The sequence below is a fragment of the Archocentrus centrarchus genome, chromosome 12 (genome assembly GCF_007364275.1).
Source record: "Archocentrus centrarchus isolate MPI-CPG fArcCen1 chromosome 12, fArcCen1, whole genome shotgun sequence".
In the NCBI taxonomy this organism is placed as follows: Eukaryota; Metazoa; Chordata; class Actinopteri; order Cichliformes; family Cichlidae; genus Archocentrus; species Archocentrus centrarchus.
This window is the reverse complement of record NC_044357.1, coordinates 1,945,567-1,970,323: the sequence shown is the minus strand read 5'-3', so window position 1 is coordinate 1,970,323 and position 24,757 is coordinate 1,945,567. Positions and strand designations below refer to the sequence as shown.

At 40.6% G+C, this 24,757-nt stretch overlaps 1 protein-coding gene across 1 annotated transcript in view; it reads right to left on the bottom strand.

Moving 5' to 3' along the window:
- The window catches only part of pitpnm2 (phosphatidylinositol transfer protein, membrane-associated 2), a 38,627-nt gene extending 14,547 nt beyond the window's left edge, over positions 1–24,080 (bottom strand). Inside the window, exons 1-13 of the mRNA XM_030743213.1 lie at positions 24,003–24,080; positions 11,470–11,684; positions 7,918–8,039; positions 7,282–7,515; positions 5,698–6,036; positions 5,462–5,557; positions 4,408–4,515; positions 3,656–3,717; positions 3,017–3,107; positions 2,346–2,499; positions 2,071–2,260; positions 1,853–1,972; positions 43–254 (exon numbers count right to left, since the gene is read on the bottom strand). Coding sequence (XP_030599073.1) covers positions 43–254; positions 1,853–1,972; positions 2,071–2,260; positions 2,346–2,499; positions 3,017–3,107; positions 3,656–3,717; positions 4,408–4,515; positions 5,462–5,557; positions 5,698–6,036; positions 7,282–7,515; positions 7,918–8,039; positions 11,470–11,684; positions 24,003–24,080 — 2,021 coding nt within the window. The remainder of the gene's footprint in view (positions 1–42; positions 255–1,852; positions 1,973–2,070; positions 2,261–2,345; positions 2,500–3,016; positions 3,108–3,655; positions 3,718–4,407; positions 4,516–5,461; positions 5,558–5,697; positions 6,037–7,281; positions 7,516–7,917; positions 8,040–11,469; positions 11,685–24,002) is intronic.
- Positions 24,081–24,757: the final 677 nt, after the last annotated feature.

Sequence of the window (24,757 nt, the reverse complement as noted above, 5' to 3'; positions counted from 1 at the left end):
TTTGAAGATTTAATGCCATTTGTTCCAAGTTCTGTGTCTCACCTGGACAGGAAGGCTTGGTGGTGTTTGATGGTGTCCAGCTCATACGTGGAGGAGTCACTGCGTTTGCGTGGAAGTTGCTTCTTGGGGTCATCAGGCCCCGAGCACTGAGGGATGTCAATGTTGCTGCGGCTGAGATGGCGGCTTCCTTCAAGGGATGGCGAGGAAGAAGAGACGCTGTTTATGACAATACCAGGGGAAAGAAGGTCTGTGTCCTGAGAGAAAGGAATGAAGGGGACACGGTCAAATGTGTGATTAAAAGTTTCCCACAAGTTTTTAGCAAAGCTACCAGCACAGTTCAAGGAATCGACCCATCAACCTCCTCTTTCACCACTTTGCTTGTGTCTTCTATGCTGTATGGGGAACCTACAAATAGTGTCTGTAATAGCCATGCTGCACTGTCACACTGTGGGTTAGTTGGCCATCATTTTGCCTTTCACTGTATTTTGGCAACTATCAGGAGGATGGTCATAAAATTTTGCAGCAACATTCACAGTCCTGAGATTCCTCAAAAAAAATAAAATAATTGGAGACCTCATAAATGACAAAAGAAAGGAAAACATGTTACCATAGCGAGTTGGACCTGATATGTGAACCTCATTTTTTTTAAAGTGATAATTAAGGGTGGTTTAGTTTTGGACAGTTGCTTTTTTCTATATAGGAGAACAAAATATGAAAATGCATTTACTGTGTTACAAGATCATTGCACTTCTGACTTTTTGTCACATTTTAATTTTACCGGTATAGAAATCAAAAATTCCCCGAGTACCCATCAAATGGAACTTAAGATCTTCGGTAACTCTGACTTTTCTCAGGCAAAGCTGAAAATATGTGGCAACCACTGCATGAATCATCCCCTCAGAATGAATTTTAATAGCCATTAGTTGGGTTCATGACCAAATAGTGCACCTCCAAAACTAATTACAGTCTCATCATCATTGCATGCACTTTGTAATTATTACCTACTAATATATGTAACATTATAATATGCTAAACTAGGCTGCACTATTTTAGCATTTAGCTCAAAGCCCTGCTGTGCCATGCTGTGTATAGTTTCATAGACCCACTAGCATGGCTTCAGAGTCTCGTTACATTTACTGTATGCATTTTCTTCCCATTTTTCCCCCTAAATCTACATGTTTTACCACACTGTATTGCATTTGACAACACATTACTACAGAATAAGCCACACCATTGCTCTCTCACGGACACACACACAGATGAAAATTGTCAGACAAGTTCAAATAAAGCGAGACTGCACATTAATGCGAGAATGAAATGCAATGAACATGTTGGCTAGTTTTGTGCGTATTTTAGCATAGCCAGACACAGCTGCTGGTATCATCAATGGACTGTATATAAAAGATGGATGTAGCCACTGTGACGTCACCTGTTGGTTTGCAAAGTCACATTTTTGAAGCCTCGAGCTGAGCGTTTTAGCTATCAGCATTTGAGCTATTTGAAACTGACAAACTGAGGGCCACTGCACCGTTACGGTCGGCCTGTCTTTAAGCATGCCCTGTTTCATCATCCTCTTTGACACCAGTGGGGACCATAATGTATAAAATGAACATAAGGTTGTGTTCAGCAGGACTTAGGCTTAGTGATTAAAACCTCATTGGGCAAATGTTTAGCAAGACTTCTTTACAGACTTCTTTTTAAAAGTCAGACGTACACAGGCTATTAGAAAAAAATGCATTTTTAAGACTTCAATATTTGCTTCACTTTTCAGACCCAGAAGCTACAGCCATCTTTTATATACAGTCTGCGGTATCAACAGCCTGGTGTGACGTCAGAGAATTGAAGTTGATACCTGGACACTAATGGCACTGCCCCGTCTGCTGCTGTTTTGGCTTTCTGATACCGTCACAGAACTGCTGCACAGCGCATCAAAGCCCAGAATGCCCCCAACACAGTCCCCAATAACACACACCTGTATGATAAGGCAAAGCACAAAAACATGAATATGTACACAAATAAATCAGCTTTATCTGTTCAAGCAGTGCCAAGCCACTGAGACAGAAACCCAACCTGGCCATTAAAAGAAGCTCCTTCTAAAGATCGGATGAAGTCGCCGTACACCTGATTAGCTCGTAAGATGACGGTTGCCACAGCGTCTTGGTACTGCGGTGCAGAAGTAGCCAAAAGAGGAAGAGCGGCCAGTGGAATATGGTCCTGACTGCTGGACAGACAACTCTCGTCGTAGCTGTAGGGGCTAAGACTGAAGAGCAGAGAGAAGTGGGCTTTATGTCTGTGATCAGGTCGTCCATGTATAACTGCATGTTATTATGATGTTGCTTGCTCACTTGGACACTAGAGAGAATGCTTCGACACACACAGCGGGACAGGGGACCATCCGGATGGCAATGCGACCCAGCGCTGCAGGATAATGGACCCTCATCACAGTCTCAAAAGCCCCACTTAGCGTGTTTACATCTCCCTGCTTGCTGTTCTGTTCTCCTTCATGATAATGAAAGGCTCATTATTAATCACTGCCCAAAACTAAAATCATAAGAACAATAGAAGACCTGCAGTGCATACAAACATCTCCTTTACAAATTGTGTCATTGTTTCCTCTTTATCCTATGTTTTTGTCCATTTAAACAAATGAAACCACTAATTATTGCCCTTTATATATGCACGGGTATTTCATTTAAAGGTGCTTAACCACAATAAATTGTGAATTGCATTAGTGTGCAGAGATAAAAGTTAATGCTAAACTTCTCTGATTAGCTTCCAAGAGGTTTGTGTTTTTCCTACATTATGATTAAAAGTATAGACACAGTTTAACTTACAACTTCAACCCTCAAAGTGTTTGAACATTAACATTATGTTCTCTTTATGTCATAAATTCAGTAGTTTGGGGTAGGGTCTTTTAATTATAAACAATCAATTAATCCAAAAATAGTCAAACTAATCTATAAGGAATATCGCAATTAGTTGGACTGTGGGGAAAATTTGCAAGGTTGTTCTGTACCTGAGCCGGTGTCCAGTATGTTGCCTCCATGCAGGACCAGAATGAGGACATGAATTTTGGAAGGCTGGAGACATTGCTGGGAAGAACAGTCCTGCAGGTAAGACAGAAAGGAAAAAAGTGGGGAAAATAACAGTAGGTTGATAGGGATGAAGGAAGGAAGGAAAGAAGGAAGGGAGAACAGGAAAATAGTACTTAAAAGGAGTAGGACACTGTAACATGCAAGAGGAGGAGCTGGGACTCAGACCATCATTATCAAAGATTTAAATAGTTTTCTGTAAAATAACAAGAAAGCACAATATTTTCCTATGAAATGTGCCATTAATTCAAAATAATCAAGTATATTAACTATGCTATAGAGTAGAGCAGGGGTGAGCTAGCCACAATTAGATTTAATTTTAAAGAATCCCTAACGATGTTTTTGGCTTTTAAGGAAACAACACTGAACAAGAAGAGCCCAAATTTTAATCTTCACTCATGAAATAAACTTTTGGGCCAAGTTTGGTTTTGAACAGAGCAGCAACTGCAGTGGAGACTGGATTCTAATTTCACTTTACTGGCAGGGCGACAGGAAGCTAATGTAGAAGGAACAGCACCATCTACAAGCTCTTTAATTAAGAGTGTGTAAGAGAGAAATGCTACCTCTATTTGTGTCTCCTCATTGACGGCATACTCCCCGACCACCGACTCCTGATACAAGGTTTCTGTGAAAACATAAATCATCATCACTGATGAAAAAAGATGACTTAAACTGTAAGTCTGAGTCCTGTAGTCCTGTCGTTCATTTACGTGTAAAACATTTAGCCGCTTTCTGGGGCTGCCATTAGAGCTACTTTTAGCTCTTTCCTCTATTTGATGCTGAATGACGTCTCTGTGACACTAAATTCCCCTCTGGTGCTGCAGAAAGAGGCTGAAGTGACACAGAGTAAAGCCACTGCAGACGTGTGTTAAACCTGCATGATGTTGTCGTATTACATCCTCTGATTCTTAAATAGATGCACTCCTCGTGTGTCACTGCAAACAAAAACATGATGGCAAAGACCAAATGGCTTCAAAATGTTGTAGCCCACCAGCCAGTGGGTGATGTCATGGTGACTACATCTGTCTGTTCACAGAAAGTGCAGAGACACGAACCTTGAACTGTGCACATCCATAAGTTTTCCATTTGGATGTTTGCCCAGGAACTGCCGTCAGGCTGATCTCGTAGTCTTCCTTCTTTTTTTTGCTTTCCTTAACACACACACGATGGTGTGTGTGTGTGTGTGTGTGTGTTAAACATTTCATGACTCCAGCTGTGATTTCTGTTTTTTACACATCAGTAAATGAAGCCCAGTGTTTGTTCTTTGTTTGTGTTGGTATACACTTTATAAGCAAGTATATTAACAGTCACTAACCTTGTCCTTCATCCTCCACTTCTATTGTTTCTATTTTGTCCATCAGATCGTTTGAGCTCCACTTGGTGATTTCCTTGGAAAATAGCTCTTCATTATCAGAAAAGTCCTCTGCAAGATACACAGAAGGGCTCTAATGTAATGAGACACTTCTCCGATCATCAAAGCAATCAGCTTCACAACACAGATTAAATAACCTAAATCACATCAAAGATGACTCCTGTTTATGCACTCTTTGAAAAGGCAGTCTATCATTTATGATTCTCAAAAGGCTGGCTCCCTTTGAAACCTCAAACCTCCTTAAAGTCTCTGAAGGTCTTGTTTAAAGACGTGCCTACAGGGCCCTGTCTCAGAGGTTCCTATTCCATGGCATCCAGTACTGATCAAAGGTTAGGCACCTAAGATTTGTAATAAGATACTCAAACAATGCAAAAATTATCCATGCTACCTTTCAAATTTAAATCACCTTTCTTCCTTATTCTGAAGCTACATGCCTAAAGGTTGCTGCTGTGACAGATTCGATATTTGCACTAATGAGCAGTTAAAAAGGTGTACCTAATAAAGTGAATGAGTATATGAAGATGTTAGTGCACTCAGACTAGCCTTACAGTAATTATTATACATTTTTTCTCAGAAAAAATTTCTAATGAATTAATTAAAAAATATAATATGATAAACATGTTAGGGCATTTAAAAATGAATTTGTAAGACTCTGTATGGCAGAATAATTCCTCCAACTTTAACGGTCTGATAACATTCACTAATTAACATTTCAGGGATAAATACCTACAGGCCTGAATGAGAACATTAAGAGAAGCAAGCAGGATTAATAACCTTGAGTTTGTCCGGGGTTAATATTTATCAGCCCAAAGACACACAGATATGACAACACATTAATTAATCTTTCAAGATAACGCCCAGATGCTAAATTGAAAAAGCGGGTACGGCTGAAATGTAAAAGTCTTTAACACAATAGAAACTGCGCATGTGTAAAATACTGAATAAATCCACTGGCTCGTGAGCTGTTTATAATGTATTTTAAGCTGATGGGTTTTACCATGAGCATCAAAGAACTCATCGTCCGTGCTGTCATCTGAGTCCCGGGCAATGCTCTGCATCCTCCACTCTGAAATGCTCTGATGAGATGGACTGCCTGCACACACAAAGATTAAAGTTGGTATATCCCAGCTTTTGTCAACAGTCACACTGTAATTCAAGATATCAGTGCAAACATCATATACAGATTGTGGGAAAAGCCAATAAAGAAGGCAAAAACCAGAAGGGCCTCCTCACCTCCTCGCTTTGATGACCTGTTGGAGGATCTTGAGGATGTTGACCACTGCTTTGTGAGTTCCCCCCTTGTCTCAAGTGAATCTCCAAGCTTGCCTCCTGCTCCCTCTTCCTCTGCAGCCAAGGACACCGTCTCTGCTCCCTGCTCCTGCTCCTGGCTAATGAAGGAGCTGTTGGCTTCCGTTCCCCCTCCCTCATTCAGGCTGTACTGGGCCATCTTCTTAGCCAAAGCCAGCTGGGTCTCCAGCTCCAGCTGCCTGATGTCCTCGATGGTCAGGCCGTACCACTCGTCCTGCCAGCACCACGCCTGCCGGTGGGCTCGAACCATGACTTTACGCAGGCCTTCAGGAACAACAACCACAAATTAGTGCTACAATGAATTGTTTAAGTGGGCTCAAAACTACAAAAGTGGTACGTGTGTTGTACCAGAAAGAAAAAAGTATTGGCTGATATATTGGAATATTGAAATATCGGTATCAGCATCAATCCTATAATGTTTATTTACCCTTCTATGTCAGCTGTTTGCTACACTGTAAGTCTGCTGTGTTTCTTAATTTTAATTCAGCTATTGTTTTTTAACCGCTGTAACAAATTTCCAATATCCAAGATAAAGTATAAACTTATCTTTATTCATCTTTTTTAGGAAGCTAAAAAACACTATAAATTGGTTTATTGCTACTTATATCACTATAAATATATAATCTGTCAAAAGAGATTTAACCGCCTATATACACACTCAAAATAAAGATGAAAAAGTTAATCATATTATGCATCTCAAACACCCATTAGGCACAATTTAAAACGGCCATGTGTATCAGAGCTGGTATGTGATGAATTCATGAATCAGGAGAGATGCAGATGAAGACCCTGTGAAGGTTTTAGGGTAGAAGCTCAGTAAACAAGTGCAGATTAGCATAAACATAAAGTTCAGCGAAAGGCCGCAGTGGCTGTGCATGCAGTGGGAGTGTCGGGGAGGAAAATCACATTTTGTGATTGAAGACGTGCTGATTGGACCACTGTTTGAGAATATCATGAAGATAGAGGAGCTGCTGTTTCACTAGTCTGGAAGTAAATGCTGTGAGGGAGCGTGCCGAGGGCTGTGGAAGTGTATAAACACTCTCAGATCACAGCAATAAAACAGAAACAGGACCAACACTGGCAGGAAATTAATCCAGTCTGCTCTGTTATCTCGGGGAGCCAGATACCTCTCTCTGCTCCTGCCTCTCAGACACTTTCTACACTTTCTCAGGTAGCGTTTGCATTTTTATCTGTTGTGCTTCTATATTTACTTCCATTTTTTCTTAGATTCACCTCAAACTTTGATCCTTTCTTTTTTTTTCAGTATCTCCCACTCAGAGAGTGTTTTTTTTTTTTACGTTATCAGTGGTTAATCATTAACAGAAATAAGATGTTTTCTTTATAGACTTGCTCAGCAATGAAAGACACTTTATTCCAAGGTTATTCCTGAATTTGAGGGAGTTCGTTGACTTTTCTGAGTTTTTCCTCATTTTTCAGGAATATTTCTGTCTCCTTGGGTTTAACTGTAAGAGCTGACTCCCATAAACACACATCCCCTCCCAGACATACCCACATCGTGTATGAAGCGCTCAATCTTGGACTGCATGCCCCAGTATCTGAACTCCACTTTGCACAGCTTGTAGGCACACATGACAGGACTCCGGCCCAGATTCTGGTTGATCTCCTCAATCCAGTCCTCTGACAGTGGACCCCGTTTAGTTTTGACTGACTGATACAGCTTAGGGTCTTCTTCCACCAGGTACTCATGAGGAGGTATGTAGTCCTTGACTATGTCTATGGGGTCTACAAGGGAAACAAAAACATAATGAAATGCTAAACTGAGGCAGATCCAAGCAGTAGGTATGTCTCAATGTCCTCACCCACCTCAGGAACAGTGTGTGATTTTATGTGTGTGTCTTTTATGTAATCAGTCCCTGCAGGGAACGTGTCTGGAGCCGACTGCACATTTTCCCTGCACCCCAGTGAATTTTAGTATGCAGAGGCTCAACACAAGCTCTCACACTCCACAGCCTACATCCCCTCTGCATCACACTGTCAGCCTTTTCATTGCAAATAACTGTGTGTAAATTCGATTTCTGATCCTGCTTATGAGGAGACGACGACCAGGCAGTTGATCCCAAAGGCCCAATTTTAGAGTAATGGTGCAGAGGGTGAGTTTTTGAGTGTGCATGGTAATAAACTTACCAATAGTCCTCTGTCTTTTCTCAGCAGAGGACAGATTGAAGACATCCACTTGATTTCCAGTATCTGGTTTATAATAAGTCTCAATGTCTATGGAGAATTTCTCAACAAAGGGACAGGTATACCTGAGAAAAGAAAAAGACATTATTGTTGCAGATGGCAAAGAAATATGGTAAGAGATGTACTGTGGGCGGCTGTGGCTCACGAGATAGAGCGGATCATCTACAAGTTTGAAGGTCAGTGGTTCAATCCCCAGTTCCCCTAGTCTGTATATCAAAGTAACCTTGGGCAAGATACTGAACCCTGAGTTGCTGTTGATGCATCCATCAGAGTTTGAGTGTGTGTGAATGTTAGATAAAGGGCTTAGGCACAGAAAAGAGCACTTGTATGACTGTATAGATGAATGGGTGAATGATTCTTATAGTAAGAAAGTGCTTTGAGTGCTCAAATGGAGTGAAGAAACACTCTGAAAGTACAAGTCCATTTACTACAACAAATTAGAATACATCATCAATTAGTTCAGTTAGCTACAATCAAGGAAAAGCAAGCTGACACCCTTTTATGCAAACATTTGGTAAATCTCAGAGGCCATGCCATTAAAGCTGCTTTGAAACCCCCCTTCACCCCAGCTGAACGCTTCATGCTGTCTGACTTAATCAGTGTCATGCAGTCATTGATGCTTGCTCTGTTCTGCACTGGAGTCCTGCTGCTGTTCTCCCAAGCTCAGGCTTTCCATGTAAGCACATTATAGGTGTGCTCTTCATTATGAATTCCACATATAGGCATTATAAGGCAGGGAGCTCTCAGAACAGAGCTGCCAAAACATCTTTTTCTTTTGGCTGCTCCCTTCAGGCGTCGCCACATCAGATCATCTGCCTCCATCTCATCTAGCATCCTCCTCTGTCACACCAACCCTATGCATGTCCTCCTTCATTACATCTATGAATTTTCTCTGTGGTCTTCCTCTTTTCCTCCTGCCTGGCAGCTCCATATTCAACATCCTTTGGCCATTATACCCACCTCTATCCGCCACCTGTATCCTCTGCACAGATCTGCCACCTCCAGTGCTACCGTCTCCAAACCATACATCATAGCAGGTCTTACTACCATCTTGTAAACCTTCCCTTCCACTCTTGCTGCTCTCCTTCGGTCACAAATCACCCCTGACACTCATATCCAGCCACTCGACCCTGCCTGCACTCTCTTCGTTACATTCTTTCCAGCTTACCTAGCCAATCAATACAAGTCCTTTTCTCCTTCCTTAGTATCCACAGCCTCACATACAACTCACTATTTTCTGTCTCCTGGCCTCCCAGTACTCATGTCTACTTTCATCTCCCTGACTGTCCCACTCTTTTCTAACCTCTTCCTTTACATACTTCCCCAAAACATATTAGATGAAAATAATTTCTTCTGACTGTATTTTTTGCTTTATTTCACAGAATATTTGGGGGATTGAACCATTAGTAAATATTATAGTCTATACTGATATATTTTACAGTTGCCTGGACTGATTTTTATTTGAGTGAACATCAGGGTTTAAACAATTTGGGAAATGTTTACACTGCATATGACACCTTACATAATTTCACTTTCTTTCTTTTTTTAATATGCATGCATGTAAGTTTCCAGAACCATGTACAGAAGATTTTAAAACAGGGCTTTATGTCTGTGATAAATCTGAAAGGTCCGAACAATCCCACTATTTAGAGGTGAATCTATGTTGCAGACAGGAGATGGACCCAAAATGCAGGACTTGGCAGAGCAGATGTAAAGTCTTGCTCATGTTCCAAATAACATGCCTGCTCAAAGGCTTGTCAGAGATAAGGTTATGGTTCTTGTGCTCTGCAGCTGTACTCTTCAATACGTATCTATCCTCCAAGTTTGGAGTCAATATGTTGCACAGTTACTGAGACACTGAAAGCGTAACAGACAGACAGACAGATGGAGGATGGAAAAGTGATCCCTAAGTGTCTCCATGCGTCTCAGCAGGCGACACAAAAACAGCTTCATTACTGAGCACTTGTAAAATACAACGAAATCCAGGTCAGGAACAAATAATCCAACAACTGGGAATTTTCTAGGAAAACACACTGCAAGGAGGGACACATCCATGAGGGAGAACACGACAAAGGGCAAGGGGAGACTGAGACAATAAATGCAAACAGGGGGAGACGAGAGGAGACGAAACAGGTGGGAGGACGGCTGAGGCTAATCGTAGATGACGAGACAGGTTAAGTAGAGCTAAATACAAAGAACTGCTGACAAGAGACTATCAAAATAAGACAGGAAATAACCAACACTGAGACCAAGACACAAACATGTAAACTTGACACAGAGACAGAAGACAAACAAACGTGGGGACAAGGCAGGAAGGACAGAACAGGAACACAAAAGGGAATTAACAAAGCTATCGTCAACTAAAGCAAGCAGCAGGGAACTAAAAGCACGGATAACCAGAAATTCATAAGCACCAGGAAAGCAAACATAACACCAAAAACAAAAGGCTATGGCACTTGTACATAAATCTCATCTCAAAACCAAAACACAGAATGAACCTGAAGAACCTCAGAACAGGAGCATGGAACAAAAGGCATGAAAGAAATGAAAGGGAGCTCGTATACAGTGAGGAAATGAAGACCCATAGCAGAAAGCTAAATATAACTACTACAGAATACAGAAGCATAAAAAAAAAGATAATCAAGAATACAAATAGAGAGAAAACCTAAGCATCCAAAAAAAAGCATTCTAGTAAACCTTTGTAGAAGTCACTGTTGTGTCATATGTCAGTTAACAGTATTCTTCATCCCACTGATAGTCAAGATTAGTTTAACTTGGTACACACTCACACTGTGTAGGCAACTAAATATTCTCAAGTGGAACTGAGAAATGGCAGTGGATTGTATTTTAATAACAGATACAGCCTGGGGTAGAGACAGGGACCTGCAGAGTGGAAATGGTTAAAGGTACCAATTAACACAGAAGCTATTATCAAAATGTACATTTTCTTTAAAATGCAGCAGAGCATCAGGATAAAGATTGAGATTGAGTGAAGTGCAGCACCTGTAAACAGTACTTATAAAGCTCCTCAACTGGACAGAATGGGTGCCAAAAAATGTACTATAAAAGCTTTGTGGTCTGAGAAAGCAGTAGGACAAGTTGGTTCCAACAGATGAAGTCATCAGGATGATATTGCAAGTTGGCAGCAAATGAACATGTGATCACAGCTGAAATGGTTAGATTTTTTTAAAAGAAGGAAAGAAAACACTCCTCAGTAATACTGAGTGAAAGTTAAGTAATTCTTCAAATTTATGGATGTGAGAGGCCACATAATAAAAACCATTAATAACATTTTATGTCTGAAAGGTCCGCATTTCTACTTTAAGTAAAGCCAACAATCACCTGATGTAATACATGCTGAAGCATTAACACGGGGTGGATGTTTTACAAACGGCACCGGGATGGTTTTACAGTGTGAAACAACATTGCATCATTTTGCTGTTAGAAAGTCTCAGAGCAGACTTGTTTTATTTTTTGTATGTGTGGCTGCCTCACCGGGTTCGTGTATACGGGTAAGCGTTCCAAGACTCCTCCTCCACTCGAAGGGCAGCTTGAGGCAGAATGGCACAAAACCAGGAAGGGATGTGTTTCCCGATGTGATACACCTTGTGAGTGTACTGGCCAGAGCCACCGGGGCCGTCCTCGTAGGGTTTGTTCTCCAGGATCTCGACCCCGCTGCCCTCACCACAACTTTCCTGTCTGCTCTTTTTCTGGAAGTAAACAGACAAAGCAGAGAGAAGTTGACGTAAAGTTCGGCCCATAATTTGTTGAATCAGAACACAGTGTGCCTCTGTACACCGCCTCAGCAGTATTTAAAAATCAAACAATCAATATGTGACTAAAGTGCAGACTTTCAGCTTTAATTAAAAGGGTTTTACAAAAGTTTTGCATAAACTGTTTAGGAATTGCATCCATAGTCCCCCATTTGAAAAGTATTAATCAACTGACAAGCAGGTTTATGACCAGGTGAGGCCTGTTTCCTTGTTCTTCAGTAAAAAATGAAAATGAAGCAGACATAATATCTGAAGTTGATTCAAAGTGTTCAATTATTTTAACGCTTTTCACAGGAATTTTAAATATGTGGCTCAAAGTGCACGTGAGGGAGGCCGTCATAGTAGGCTGGAAAATAAAACACTATCAGAGAGACAACAAAAAAAGTGGCCAAATTAATAATAGGGTTATTTAAAAGAATGAATGCACTTGTCAGCTCAGCAGCACCCAAAGGCCAAAAAGACTATGGTAGAAAACTAGAGCAGAATTCTTATAGATGTAAACACAGGTGATTTCCCCTGCTGAGCACCTTCAACAGTGCCAGAGAGCAGGCTGCAGGAGCATCAGCCAGGAGCCAAAGGCCCCCCTGCTCTGCCTCCTCAACACGATCCTGGACAGCTCTCACCCTTTTGGGACCTGTGGCGGCAGAAGCTACAGGTGCTACCCCAAGGGGGATTTGTGTCTCCAGGTGGAATTGAACCAGTGACCTGTTGTTTACCAAGTGAATGTGTAAACCACTACACCATGAAGAAGAAATGAAAAGGTAACTTATGGTAAATAAAGATGAGCCAAAGTTACATCAGATAAATGATTGGTTATCAGTATTGGTCCAAAAGGATGAGTAGAATTTTTAAACAGTTTCTCAGGAGAGGAAACATGTCCAACACTTGGGGTGGTCTAAGACATACCAGGATTCCACTGTGGATGATGGGAATTTATTGTAGCGACAGAAAGATCATTCTGGAGTTGGACTCTTGCTCTAGGCTGCATCATTGTGGAGGATTCATACAACAGCAGGATAAAGAGCCCAAACACTCCTTAAAGATTTAAAAAAAATTAAAAATAAACTTAAAAACCAGAGAAGACAAAAGAGTCACATGATCTCAACCTCCCTGAACATTTATGAAAAATATTCCTGACATCACAAGAAGCTCTAATTCACTAGTTGCAGGGCATTGCATTTCTATTTCAACTGTATTAAGTGTGTGATTGCACACTTCAGGTCCCTGGCTCCAAGATACCACACCAGATCTATATGATTACAGAATTTATAATAAATAATCTTGTGCACCAGACAAACCCCCAAGAGCAGCTTTGGTCACTGAGAGTGGTGTCTTAAAAAAAAAACTTTTCTCTTTTTCTTTGTTAATTTATAAATCACATAATGAAGCAGGCTTCCATAGAAATAACTTTCATCTTTACTATAAAGAGCTTTTCTCATATTTAATATATTGTCAACTATGTTTTTAAGGGAATATTAAATATAAAGAGGACTTGTAACAATTAGTATCTCAATCTTTTTATAGAGATGAAAGGTCCTTAGATTGACTCTTCCTGATTCAGATTGATTGGTTTTGGTTAATGCGCAACTTGCTGCTGCCGCTGGTGTCCACACACCCTCCCTTCTTTCCATAAACTTCCAATTAAACCCCTGCTAGCCTCACACAGCACTCCTGTCTGTCACTGCCCAGCCTTCTGATTACATCACCAAGCTGGATGATGCAGCAGAGGCAATGTGATGAGGTGGAACAAGAAATCTCTGCCTCTCCTTTATGTAAGACATCAGTTTTCTCTTCTTCATCCACCCTGTTCCTTCGCTCTTTTCATTATTGAGTTTTCAATTTTCTTTAGCTTTGAAACACACCTCTGTTTCTGACACTGTGTGTTTGGGATAACAGTCTTGCTGTAGCATGAAGAACCACTCACTGATGAATCTCAGCAGATAAAATGTCACACTGCAGAATTCCTTTTGCTGATGTAATCAGCATTAACACTGACACACTCATTCCCAAGTCGTCACATACACCTGTGGGCTGGAGGCCATGATGTTAAATTTTAACACACCCAATATGGCTTTAGCATCATTTTCAGCCTGCTTGGTAAACCAGATATATCCTAATGCCTGAAACAGATGCAGTGCATTCATAACCAAATATTTTCTGCTGGTGGAGTCACTGTTCCAGGACATATAACCACAGTAAGAAAAAAAATGAAGGAGGGGAATATGTGGTTTAAAAGGATGCCTTTCAAACTGAACCACAATCTTTTCCTTAATCTATATATAGGTAGTTTTGCTAACATAACCAAACCAAACAGCAATGGAAAGAAAAGGTCAAAATGAAAGTAAAATTTATACAAGTAAAACGTATAAAAATCTGGATAGTCTTCATCCATTTTGGGGCTAAAAACAGAATAATTTTGGTCAGCTCAAATACAGAAAGCCACACTTTATGTTAGTTTATATATTTACACATACACACTGACCAAAAACATCTTAGTGTGATTTTTACTTTACCACTAAAATAATTAAAAAAAAACATTTTTCAGTAACTGCTCAAATTTAATTTACTTTATGCAATTCATGAACTTGTTTTGAACCAACATTTTAGTATGTGGGTCCCAAAAGCAGCTTCAGTTTATTTGATAAGAATAAATGTTCCATTTTATAAAAATGTTATTATAATCCTAGAATTTGTTGTAAATTGCTTTGAAATGAAAGAGAACAATATAGAACAGAACAATACATTTCTGATTTCATATTTTCATATTATTCACTTATAATTAATAACAATCTAACAACTGCATAACAGTATATCATACAGTAATATTTTGAATCTGTTATAAACCTCCCCTCGTTTGATATAATCCAAACTAAATGAGACTGACACAGGGGAGATAAAATCAGCACCCTTTCTGCCCAGCATGTAACTTCCTCCAATAAAAGGCAGCAGATGGTTCGACCGCATAGATCCCACTGGGTGTTGTATTAATCCTGCTGCTCTACAGAAAACTGGTCTGGAATTATAGTCTCAGTTTATAAAGAACCTGCATCTCCTTATGAGACTCTCCATTTGTGTACATCCATATTTATGTGGCTTGTTTCTGTAAATATATGAAAATTCCTCCAGGATCTGATTATAGAAGCTCAGTTGCGTATGTTTCAAGAATCACTATCAGGATGGAAAATGAACTTTTGGAAATCTGAACATCTGCATCAGGTAAATATTCACATTCAGTTTTCCAGAAAGTCAGCCACTTTCATACAATAAGCCTGCCATGCTTGGGTGAATATGCCAGAGATAATACCACTGGCATACAACTGTAACTGGCCACACTTTGTATTGGAACAGAAAACAATTAAATTGATACAATGAAATCAAATCAGTTAGTCATGCTATCCAAAAACCATCCCAGTTAAGATCAGTATCATATCAGTTACCATGGGTGCATCCCAGTTTAACATAACTAACAACCCACAGGGCTGAAAATTTTTCCACATATGGGATAAATTAAGTATTCTTTTTATCTTATCTTATAAAGCTAATGAAGAAACTGCAAAAGCTTCTCTAAAATAAGCTACCAAACAGCACTGAAAACCAGTTTGGGCCTCTGTCTTTCCGCTTTGTAACAACTTCACAGTGGATTAGCAAAGGGAGCTACAGTATAGCTGATTCCAGCCACTGGACTGGATCTCTTGATGTGTTTGTGGTGATGATGCCTTTTGGAGCATTTTACTGGAATTATCTGACAAATAAAATGGTTTGCTTTGTGGTACAGCTTGGAAAAGACATTTGCAGTTCAGTTCCGGCGAGTGAAATTTTAGTAGTTTATTTGTCTGTTACTACTGCACGAATTATTACCCATCTATTTGTGTGTGTTGCTCCCATAGAGATTATGAACCAGACTTCACAGTAAGTTATCTGCTCTTATCAGCCTGGGGCCTTTTGGGCAATCTGATGATCTGGGGTTTCAGGGTTGGTGTCCATGCAAGTGAGTGATGGAGCAACTAGTCATCAGGTGCCACACTTTTGATGCAAACTGATGTTCCTAATCGACTACAGCTTTAATTAGTAAATTAGAATGCTAAGTTTGAATCCTACTGCTGATTCAGAACGAATTACTGCACTGGCACTGTCTTCTGATTTTTAAACCATGATTGAAAAGGCATTTCACTCCTGCCACTGTAATATGCTGCAGGTCGAGGAACGCACAACGTGAATACAAATCATCACGATCATTATTAACAGCAAGAGTGGGGTGTTCAGGGTCAAGAAGGAGAGTTCAGATTGCACACAGAGCTCTCTCTACTGAAGACTTTAGGGAGGTAATATCAGTAATGAAGGTCAGAGGAGGCAAACAGCTGGAAAATTGCAATAATCTAGCAGGTAATGTAATTTAGATGAGGAGCTAAGGGCCTCAAATTACCATCCTCGTGTCTGCATACCTTCTGGGAAGACAGCACACAGGATCTGTATTAATAACACTCATTTTATAGCCCAGAGAAGAAGAGCTACAGAGTAGAATATAAGGCACTACTCCAGGGTGCTTTGTGGCTCTTTATTAAAACATAGGTAATTCTGGGGAATGTTGAGTCTAACAGGAACACACAGTGATGGTAAAAATCCTCACCTTGAGGTTTTGCAATAAGACTTCACTAAACAATGGGTGGCTACTGCCATCTTTTAGATACAGTTTGTGCTCAAACTGATTCAAACTGTTTGTGAATAAGAGTCTGAAAAGCCAAATTACTGATTTTGTCAGTGGTGATTGAATTACTGAGTGTCCACAGGTGGGTTAACGCACTCATGTTCACCATCTTAGCCTGGGACATTAGCATGACAGCATTAGCTAATTAGATTGCTGCTAATTAGCAGCTATTAAGTAAAAACTTGAAAAACTCAAAATGTGATTGCATTGCATTTGTTGGCTTGGAATTTCCAGTTTTCTTAGCTTTCTTTTATTTTAGTGTATACCAAATACAGTATGTGCAAGAGTATAAGAGTGGTTCTGTACTAAAATTTGCTAATTAACAATCAAAACACAGTACAGTAAAGGCTGATAGGGATATCAGTGGTTTGGCAGATATATGTTAATCCTAATCATGAGGCTGTGAGAAATAATGACAGTACAAAAAAATAAAGGTATCCTCAAGGTTATTAAAATTCATTGTGAAAGAATCCTTATAGGCATATTTGAACAAAATTTCATGACAGCCCACCAAGTAGTTCTGCAGACAAGATCACTTTAAATATCAAAGGCTGTGTTATTTTAGTAGCTTTGAGCTGCTGATGACACTGAACCATCTGATTGTTAGATACTTCAGTCTGGACCAAACTAGTGGACTGACTAGTGACCGCCGTGCTCTCATCCCACAGCCACAGCAGCTAAAAACTGAAGAAGATGATTCAGGCCACAGTTAAAAGAAATCATAATGAAAAAATATTAATTCAAGGAAAAGACTGTAAAGCAGAACTCTGAAGCACTTCAATTACATCTCAGGATTTTTCTGAGAAATCCACAAGGTTTCCTAGAAAAATATTATATTGTGATTACAGGGAAATTCACTCCTAAAGATTTTGACACACGTCTCACTTGAATTTCACAAGTCATCAAACAGTCTGCACTCATATCAGTCACAACTCCAGATCGCTCACTTTCCTGGATAATGACCAGCATTGCATTAGTGTTTTGAGTCAAATTACTTCAAAATACCTGGGATAGGCTCCAGCCCTCCTGCAACCCTGAATTGGATAAGCAGAAGTGGATGGATGGATGGATGGATGGATGGATGGATGGATGGATGGATGGATGGATGGATGGATGAGCAAATCCAGTACTGCACTGTCAGAGGTTTACTTGCAACAAATACAAATACATACTCTCAGTCTTATGTCACAGGTGCTTGTCATGGCACAGGTAATTACATCCAAGTGAGCATATACTGTATATATCAACACCTACGTCCTGCTGGTCGTCAGATACTCTGCTAGAAGCCACTGACATCAAGACAAGAAGCTCCTCACCAAGCATGGAGGGTTTCATCCCAATCCAGCACCCTGAGAATGCGCGCTAAGCAGAAGGAAGGAGGCAGCGCACTAGTGAGTGTCAGAACCACTATCCTGGATGAAACAACGAAGATCCACAAGTACATTAGGAAGATGGACACAAATGATCATTTGCTTAGTGAGTACCTCAGGCAGTAGAAACCTGAGAAAGACGAGGAGAAAGAACAGGAACCATCATGAAAGGGCAGATTTCTGCACAGCGTGTACCATCAGCAGATAGAGGAAGTGACCAATAATCCTACCAATGGCTGGACAAAGATTGACTGACAGACAGCACAGAGGAACTAATCATGGCAGCACAGGAACAAACTCTGAGCACAAGATACATACACTGGGTCCGCCACACCAGGCAAGACCCCAGGTGTAAGCTGTGCAGAGATACCCTTGAGACAATCCAACACATAACAGCAGTGCACAAGATGCTAGCAGGCAGGGCATACATGGAATGCCATAACCAAGTGGCTGGCATAGTATACAGGAACATCTCTGCAGAGTATATTTATATATAAATTGATTTACATGTCAATGAGTTAAATAGGTATTTGATCCCCAAGAAAAACATGACTTAGTACTTGATGGAGAAACCCTTGTGGGCAAGCACAAAGGTAAGACATTTGCTGTAGTTGGTCACCAGGTCTCAGGAGGGATTATGGACCAATTTATAGAAAGTCTCTAAATCCTTTAGGTTTCTTGGCTGCTTCTTGGCAACTTGAAGCTTTAGCTTCCTCCACAGATTTTCTACAGGATTGAGGTCTGGAGACTGGCTAGGTCGCTCCATGACCTTAATGTGCTTCTTCTTTAGCCCCTCCTTTGTTGCCTTGATAGTGTGTTGTGGGTCACTGCATTGCTGTAAAACCCATCCATGGACCCATCATCTGTGTTCTGGCTGAGGGAAGGAGGTTCTTGTCTAAGATTTTATGATATATGGGTTGACCACTCAATGCGGTGACATCATCCTTTAGCTGTAGCAGAAAAACAGCCCCAATGCTTAATGTTTCCGCCTCCGTGCCTGACTGTGGGGATGGTGTTCGGGTCATATTCAGCATTTCTCTCGATTTTAGTTTTGGTTTTACCTGACCACAGCACTTTCTCCCAAGCCTTCTCTCAATCATTTAGATGTTCACTGGCAAACTTTAGATGGGGCTGTACTTGTGCTTTCTTGAGCAGGGGGAACTTGCTGCAACAGTTTCTGAAAGCTAAGAAATTGCACTTCACAGCCAACATAGCCAGAAGTCCACGAACAGCGGGACATTTGAAGTATGCTGTGTCCCCGACCACACGTTCAGCCTTATAGGGTTATTAACAAGTTCCTCCTATGTAGTTCTGGGCTGATCCACCAACTTTCTTATGATCGTCTTCACACCATGAGGCAAGCGCTTGCATGGTGCTTCAGACTGAGGGTGATTGATGGTCATTTTATATTTCTTCCATTTCCAAATAATCCTACCAGCTGCTGTCACTCGTATAAGAGCTCTGAGGTCAACTAACCAGTTGCACGCCTAAAACTAGACCAAAACAGAGAGGCGACTGAGCTTTTCCAGCAGCAGCACCAAATCTATGGAATAGTCTCTCTCTCCACATCTGCACAGCTCAGCTGGTGCACACATTTACATCTTCTGCTTCACATTTGGCTGCAGTGCAACATCCTTTTAGATGATTGCATTTTATGGTCTGCTTTTATTATATTTTTAAAGTTGTGTATTGTTTTCTATTTTAGATTTAGATTTTAGTGTCATTTTTAGTAGAGCTATATATTTTAATGTACAGCACTTTGGTCAACTCAGTTGTTTTAAATATGCTATAATAAATCAATTTGCCCTTTACCTTATCTGTGTGTCCAGACAACTGCATCTGTTTAATAGCAATAACCCGGCTTTGCTGAGGGTCTTGATTCTGAAGTGTCCCCGAATAATTCATGTAACAACAGGTTTATCTAACTCCTCTCCTCAGGACTTCTTAAGGTGCCTCAGCAGAACCTCATGCATGACACATTATGACTGGCTGCTCAGAGGTTTCATACACCTTCTCCACTGGTCATGTTTCAAATCCTGCGCTTTCAGTTTGACACTGGCCACACACAAAAGGTTACTGTCAGCTTGCTGCTGCACTAAAACAAAAAAATGCAATGGAAAATCCCGCACAGCAACAACAACAAGTAGACAAAATTATAATCTCCTGTGGACCACTCATGGCCCCCAGAGGACGAAGCCCAGGGGTTGATAAATCCCCAACGTTCCCCGTATGTAGTTATTTGCCACATCTAATTAATAAAGGTGGGGGCTGATATGTGAGGTGGCTTTTGGGGAAAAGGAAAATATTAAGTGAAACCCAGAGAAACATTCAAAATTCAAAAATTGCTTCATTTTATATATCCTGCAACTGCAGTCATTCATAGTTAGATGCACAACTGAAAATGTATTACCGAACAGATGCAGTCCCAGTGGGAATATGAGCATTAGGAGGTCATAATTCCCAGACTGGGAGAGACACTCCAGCAGAATCCAGGCACAACATCAACATCATGTCTGAAAACTGAGTCTGCTGAATCAATACTCAGCCTAATATCATCAATGGTGAGCATCAATAATTTCCACATTTGAGAAGTATGATTTTTTTTTAAAGTATTCTGAAAAGGATAGGTGGAAGAGAATGGATGGATGGATGGATGGATGGATGGATGGATGGATGGATGGATGGATGGATGGATGGATGGATGGATGATTACCTTGCAGGATGCATGATGATGGGACTGCACTGAAATGTCAATATTATCTTTTGTAAGGGAACCCTGAGAGTTCTAATTCCTTATTTTGTTTTTGGTCTTTCTTGTTTAAATGTGTATTGTAATGTTGTGTCCACCAATACCTGAACATTTCACTGTACCCCTTAGACACATAGCTTTCCTTTCTCTCTCTGTTTCCAAAATGATGGCAGCTGCTGCCTTGCTGCAGCTGATGTCACCGGTTACCAAGGTAACTAGTGCCCAGCTGTGATGCTGAGCAAGAGGCAAGGTCCAGCACAGTGTGTTTGTGTGTGTGTGTGTGATGACAATAAATTTAGAGTTTTGCAGAAAAAAATAACATCAAAAAGCCACTGCCTGCTTTTATGCCATGAGGTCCACAAGACTATATCAAACAGCTGTGATGCTTTCATGTAAAAATGAAAAAAAAAATCTGAAAGTATAAGGATTTGGAAACATTTAAAAACACAACAGGTTATAACTTGTAAAATTAAGACAAATAATTTAGACTGTGCACTAATTCTGCATCAAACTGAAGCACATTTATGTCACTGACTGTGTTAACTTTGTACAAAAAGAATCCAGAATTCAATCGTTTGTATCCATCGATCCATCAGAAGACAAATTTGACTCATCAATCCTTGTTCAGTTAAATCAATCTGCAGCCACTGTTCACCTCTAAGAAATATGGCTGTGTTTCATGAACAGAGCATAAAAAGTGAAGAAACTTGGCGCTGCTGTAGCTGATTTTGTGAGACAATTATTATTAGTAAAAAATACACTTTGTATGTGTCAAACTGTGGCTAGACTGCACACCATTAGAAGAACGATACATCAAGCTTTGTAAAGTGAGAGACAGAAAGGCTGTTTAATTCCAGATACACCTTTTGACTCCAGTCAGCACAGGTCATGTCAGAAGAAGGCTGTCTGATAGTGTCAGATGATCTCAGTGGTCTCTAAACTGATTCCCAGGAGGGGAGATACTCACACACAGACAGGATGCATGCACAGTTGCTACCCTTGTAGTTTAGTCATAGTTATAACAAATCGGGGACCTGCAGAATCCTGAGCAGGGCATCACTTCTAGCTCTATTAACAACACATGGACATAAGTGAACATGTGAGTACTCATAGATGCAGAATCCCAGTTAGATTTCAGGGACAATAACAGAAGGCTGGATGTAAATAGATGAACAGTAGAGACTGATACCAGTGGAATCCATAGGGACTGGTTCACTTTTAGAGTCGCCCTCAAGTGGCCACTAGAGGAACAACAGATTTTGGCACTTCCGTAATTTTCCCACTAGACCCAAACACACCTCAAAGCTTTAACGAAGCATCTGCAACCACAGAATTCCAAGGAGTTTTGACAGTTATGGATTTTCTTCCCCTGTCACCTGATCTCCATTGGTCTTAGATCTTAGGACCACACTCTGGTTTTGCTGCAAGCATATTAAATAAGCAAAAGCTTTGCTAGAATACAGTACAAAGGGCAATGAGATACATTTAGCACCACTATGAGGGTGAGATGGTGCTTGTGAATATTTGCCTGGTTAGATTTACTAAACAAAACTCACAGAGTTCATATTTATGCACTTGTAACTGTCTGTGTTTGTATTTGCACATAATTATGAAAATAAACACAAACCACAGGCATATGGAGCACCATCTGCTCCGCAGAACTTCACGGCCCCGTGACCCTTTAACCATGTTCCCTCAGTGCTCTTGTTCTAGTACAGGACCACACGATGACACCTTAAACTCCAGACCTCTTCCACCCTGACATAAAAAACCCGAACTCTTGTCTGGGTCACTGCCCCAGGTTAGGAAAAATGCTCTAGCTTATCATTCCTGCTAGCTAAACACAAATTCAATGGAGTTTTTACATCCTGGCATCTTCCTTTAAAAAAAAAAAAACTGCAACTCCTCATTTAAAGTTTAGTCTAGTCTAGTGCGTAGAGGCTATACAGGTTGTAACTTCTGATTTTTTTTAATACAGCTTTGCAGAAATTGTGAAGCCAAAATGATGCCTTCATTGCATTTACACATGCCATGTCTGCAGCTTTTCTTTCCAACTTATTTAAAGATTTCAGCTTTAATTCAGAGTTTTAAAAAAACTGCTTGGAATTACAGCACAGTCCACCATGTTCAGAGATAATTGTAACTGGATTGATTCACAAGCAGTTTCACGGCCAGGTGAGGCTTGTTCCCTGATTGTTCTATGACAATTTAAGCAGATAAAATATCTCGAGTGCTGCATTTGGAAGCTGTACACTGTAAATCTCCATATGGGGTACAGAGAGATGATGCAAGTAAAGGAGTCCATCATTAGGCTGAAAAACCTTTTTAAAGCTGTCAGAGGTTTAGGAGCAGCAAAATCAACAGTCCAGTACATTATTAAACAGAAGGATGGACTTGCCAGCTCAGCAAGACTAAAAAGCCTGGAAGACCACAGAAGATGACAACTTCAAAACATCAAACCAAAACCAAGAACACTCTCAAGGAGGTAGGCACATCATTTTCACAAGCTATCATCAAGAGATGCCTTCATGAATGGAAATGCAGAGGGTTTTCAGCGAGCTGCATGCCACTAGTTACACTCAAAAACAGGAAGGCCAGATTAGACTTTGCCAGAAAACATCTAAAAGAGGCTGCACAGTCAGGAAAAAAAAGAATCTTTGCACAGATGAAACCAAGATGAACCCGAAGCAGAATGATGGGAAAAGAAAAGGATGGAGAAAGGGAGAAACAGCTCATGATCTGAAGCATACCACATCATCTGTCAAACACGGTGGAGGGAATGCTATGGCACGGGCATGTATGGCTGCCAGTGCAACGAGGCCACTAGTGTTTATTAACGCTATGACTGCTGACAGAAGTAGCAGGATGAATTCTGAACTACAACTATCCTCTCTGCTCAGAGTCACAGAAATACTGCAAAACTGATCAGACAGCAGATCGCAGCATAAATAGAAAACGACCCAAAGCATTCTGCAAAGCCAATCCAAGACTTTATCAACGCAAAGAAATGGGATATTCTTCAATGGCCAAGTCAGTTACCTGATCTCAGCCCAATAGTGCTGAGAATGTTTTTCAGTTATTAAATAAAAAACTGAATGCAGAGTGAGCTGCAAACAAGCAGCAACTGAAGGTGGCTGCAATAAAGGCCTGGCAGAGCATCTCAAGGGAGGAAACAGCATTTGGTGATGCCCATGGGTTCTCAACTTCAGGCAGTCAATGACTGCAAATCATTTTTATCCCAATATTATGGATAAGTAAGTAGACATAAACATCTTGAGCTTTAAATGAGGTTTTGCTGCATGATCCACCGAGAGCTATTCCTCCTCAGTTCAGTTTTTAAGAGTGTTTGGCCAGGTCTGAGTGGAACCAGGAGAAAATAGCCTAAATATATTGTGCAGTGTTTGTGAAGCTGCGTGAGGGAAACTACTCACCTGTATCATGTAGAGCTGAGCAATGCGGTACTCCTCCACACTCATAGGCATGGGGATCCGATACTCCTTGATCAGCATGGCTGTGCTTGAATTGAGCCGACACAGTCAGCGCGTGTGTCCGGAGAGGAAGGTGTGTATGAAGGTAGATGCTCCTGTCAGTCGGCTTTGCTACCCAAGCAGCATGTTCAAGCAGCAAGGACGGTACTCATTATTCACACCTGAGACAGAGGAAAAATGTCCTTTCAGCTTCCAGTGTTACAAACAAACCAGAGGAGGAGTTTGCATGTTTGTCTCAAGGATTAACCCCCCCCTCCCTCTCCATACACAAGCCAACACATACAAGGTAATCCACTGACCCGGGAAATGCTCTGAAATCCCCCAGCAACCTAAATCCCAACTCTGTCAATGCACTAAAGATGCAACCAAGTTGTGTTTAGCGCTGCCTTTTAAACAAGTCTTCTTGTCTGTGTCTTCTCCAGTAGTGGAAAGCAGATGTATTCAGGTTTTGTACTGCCACAGTCTTCAGGTATTTCAGTGTTTAATTTCCCTGCTGTATTATCCTTCCATTTCTAGTGCATTTCAGATGGAAAGATCGTACTACTTGAAGTTATTAGTACATTTATTTAAGTTTTTACATAGAAAAAAAGCATTTAACAAGTTCATTCAAAATAATGCATTGTGCAGTCCATATAAAATATTTTTTAAATAATGTTATACCTCGAGTCCTTCAACCTGCTGTAACACTACTTTGCCCC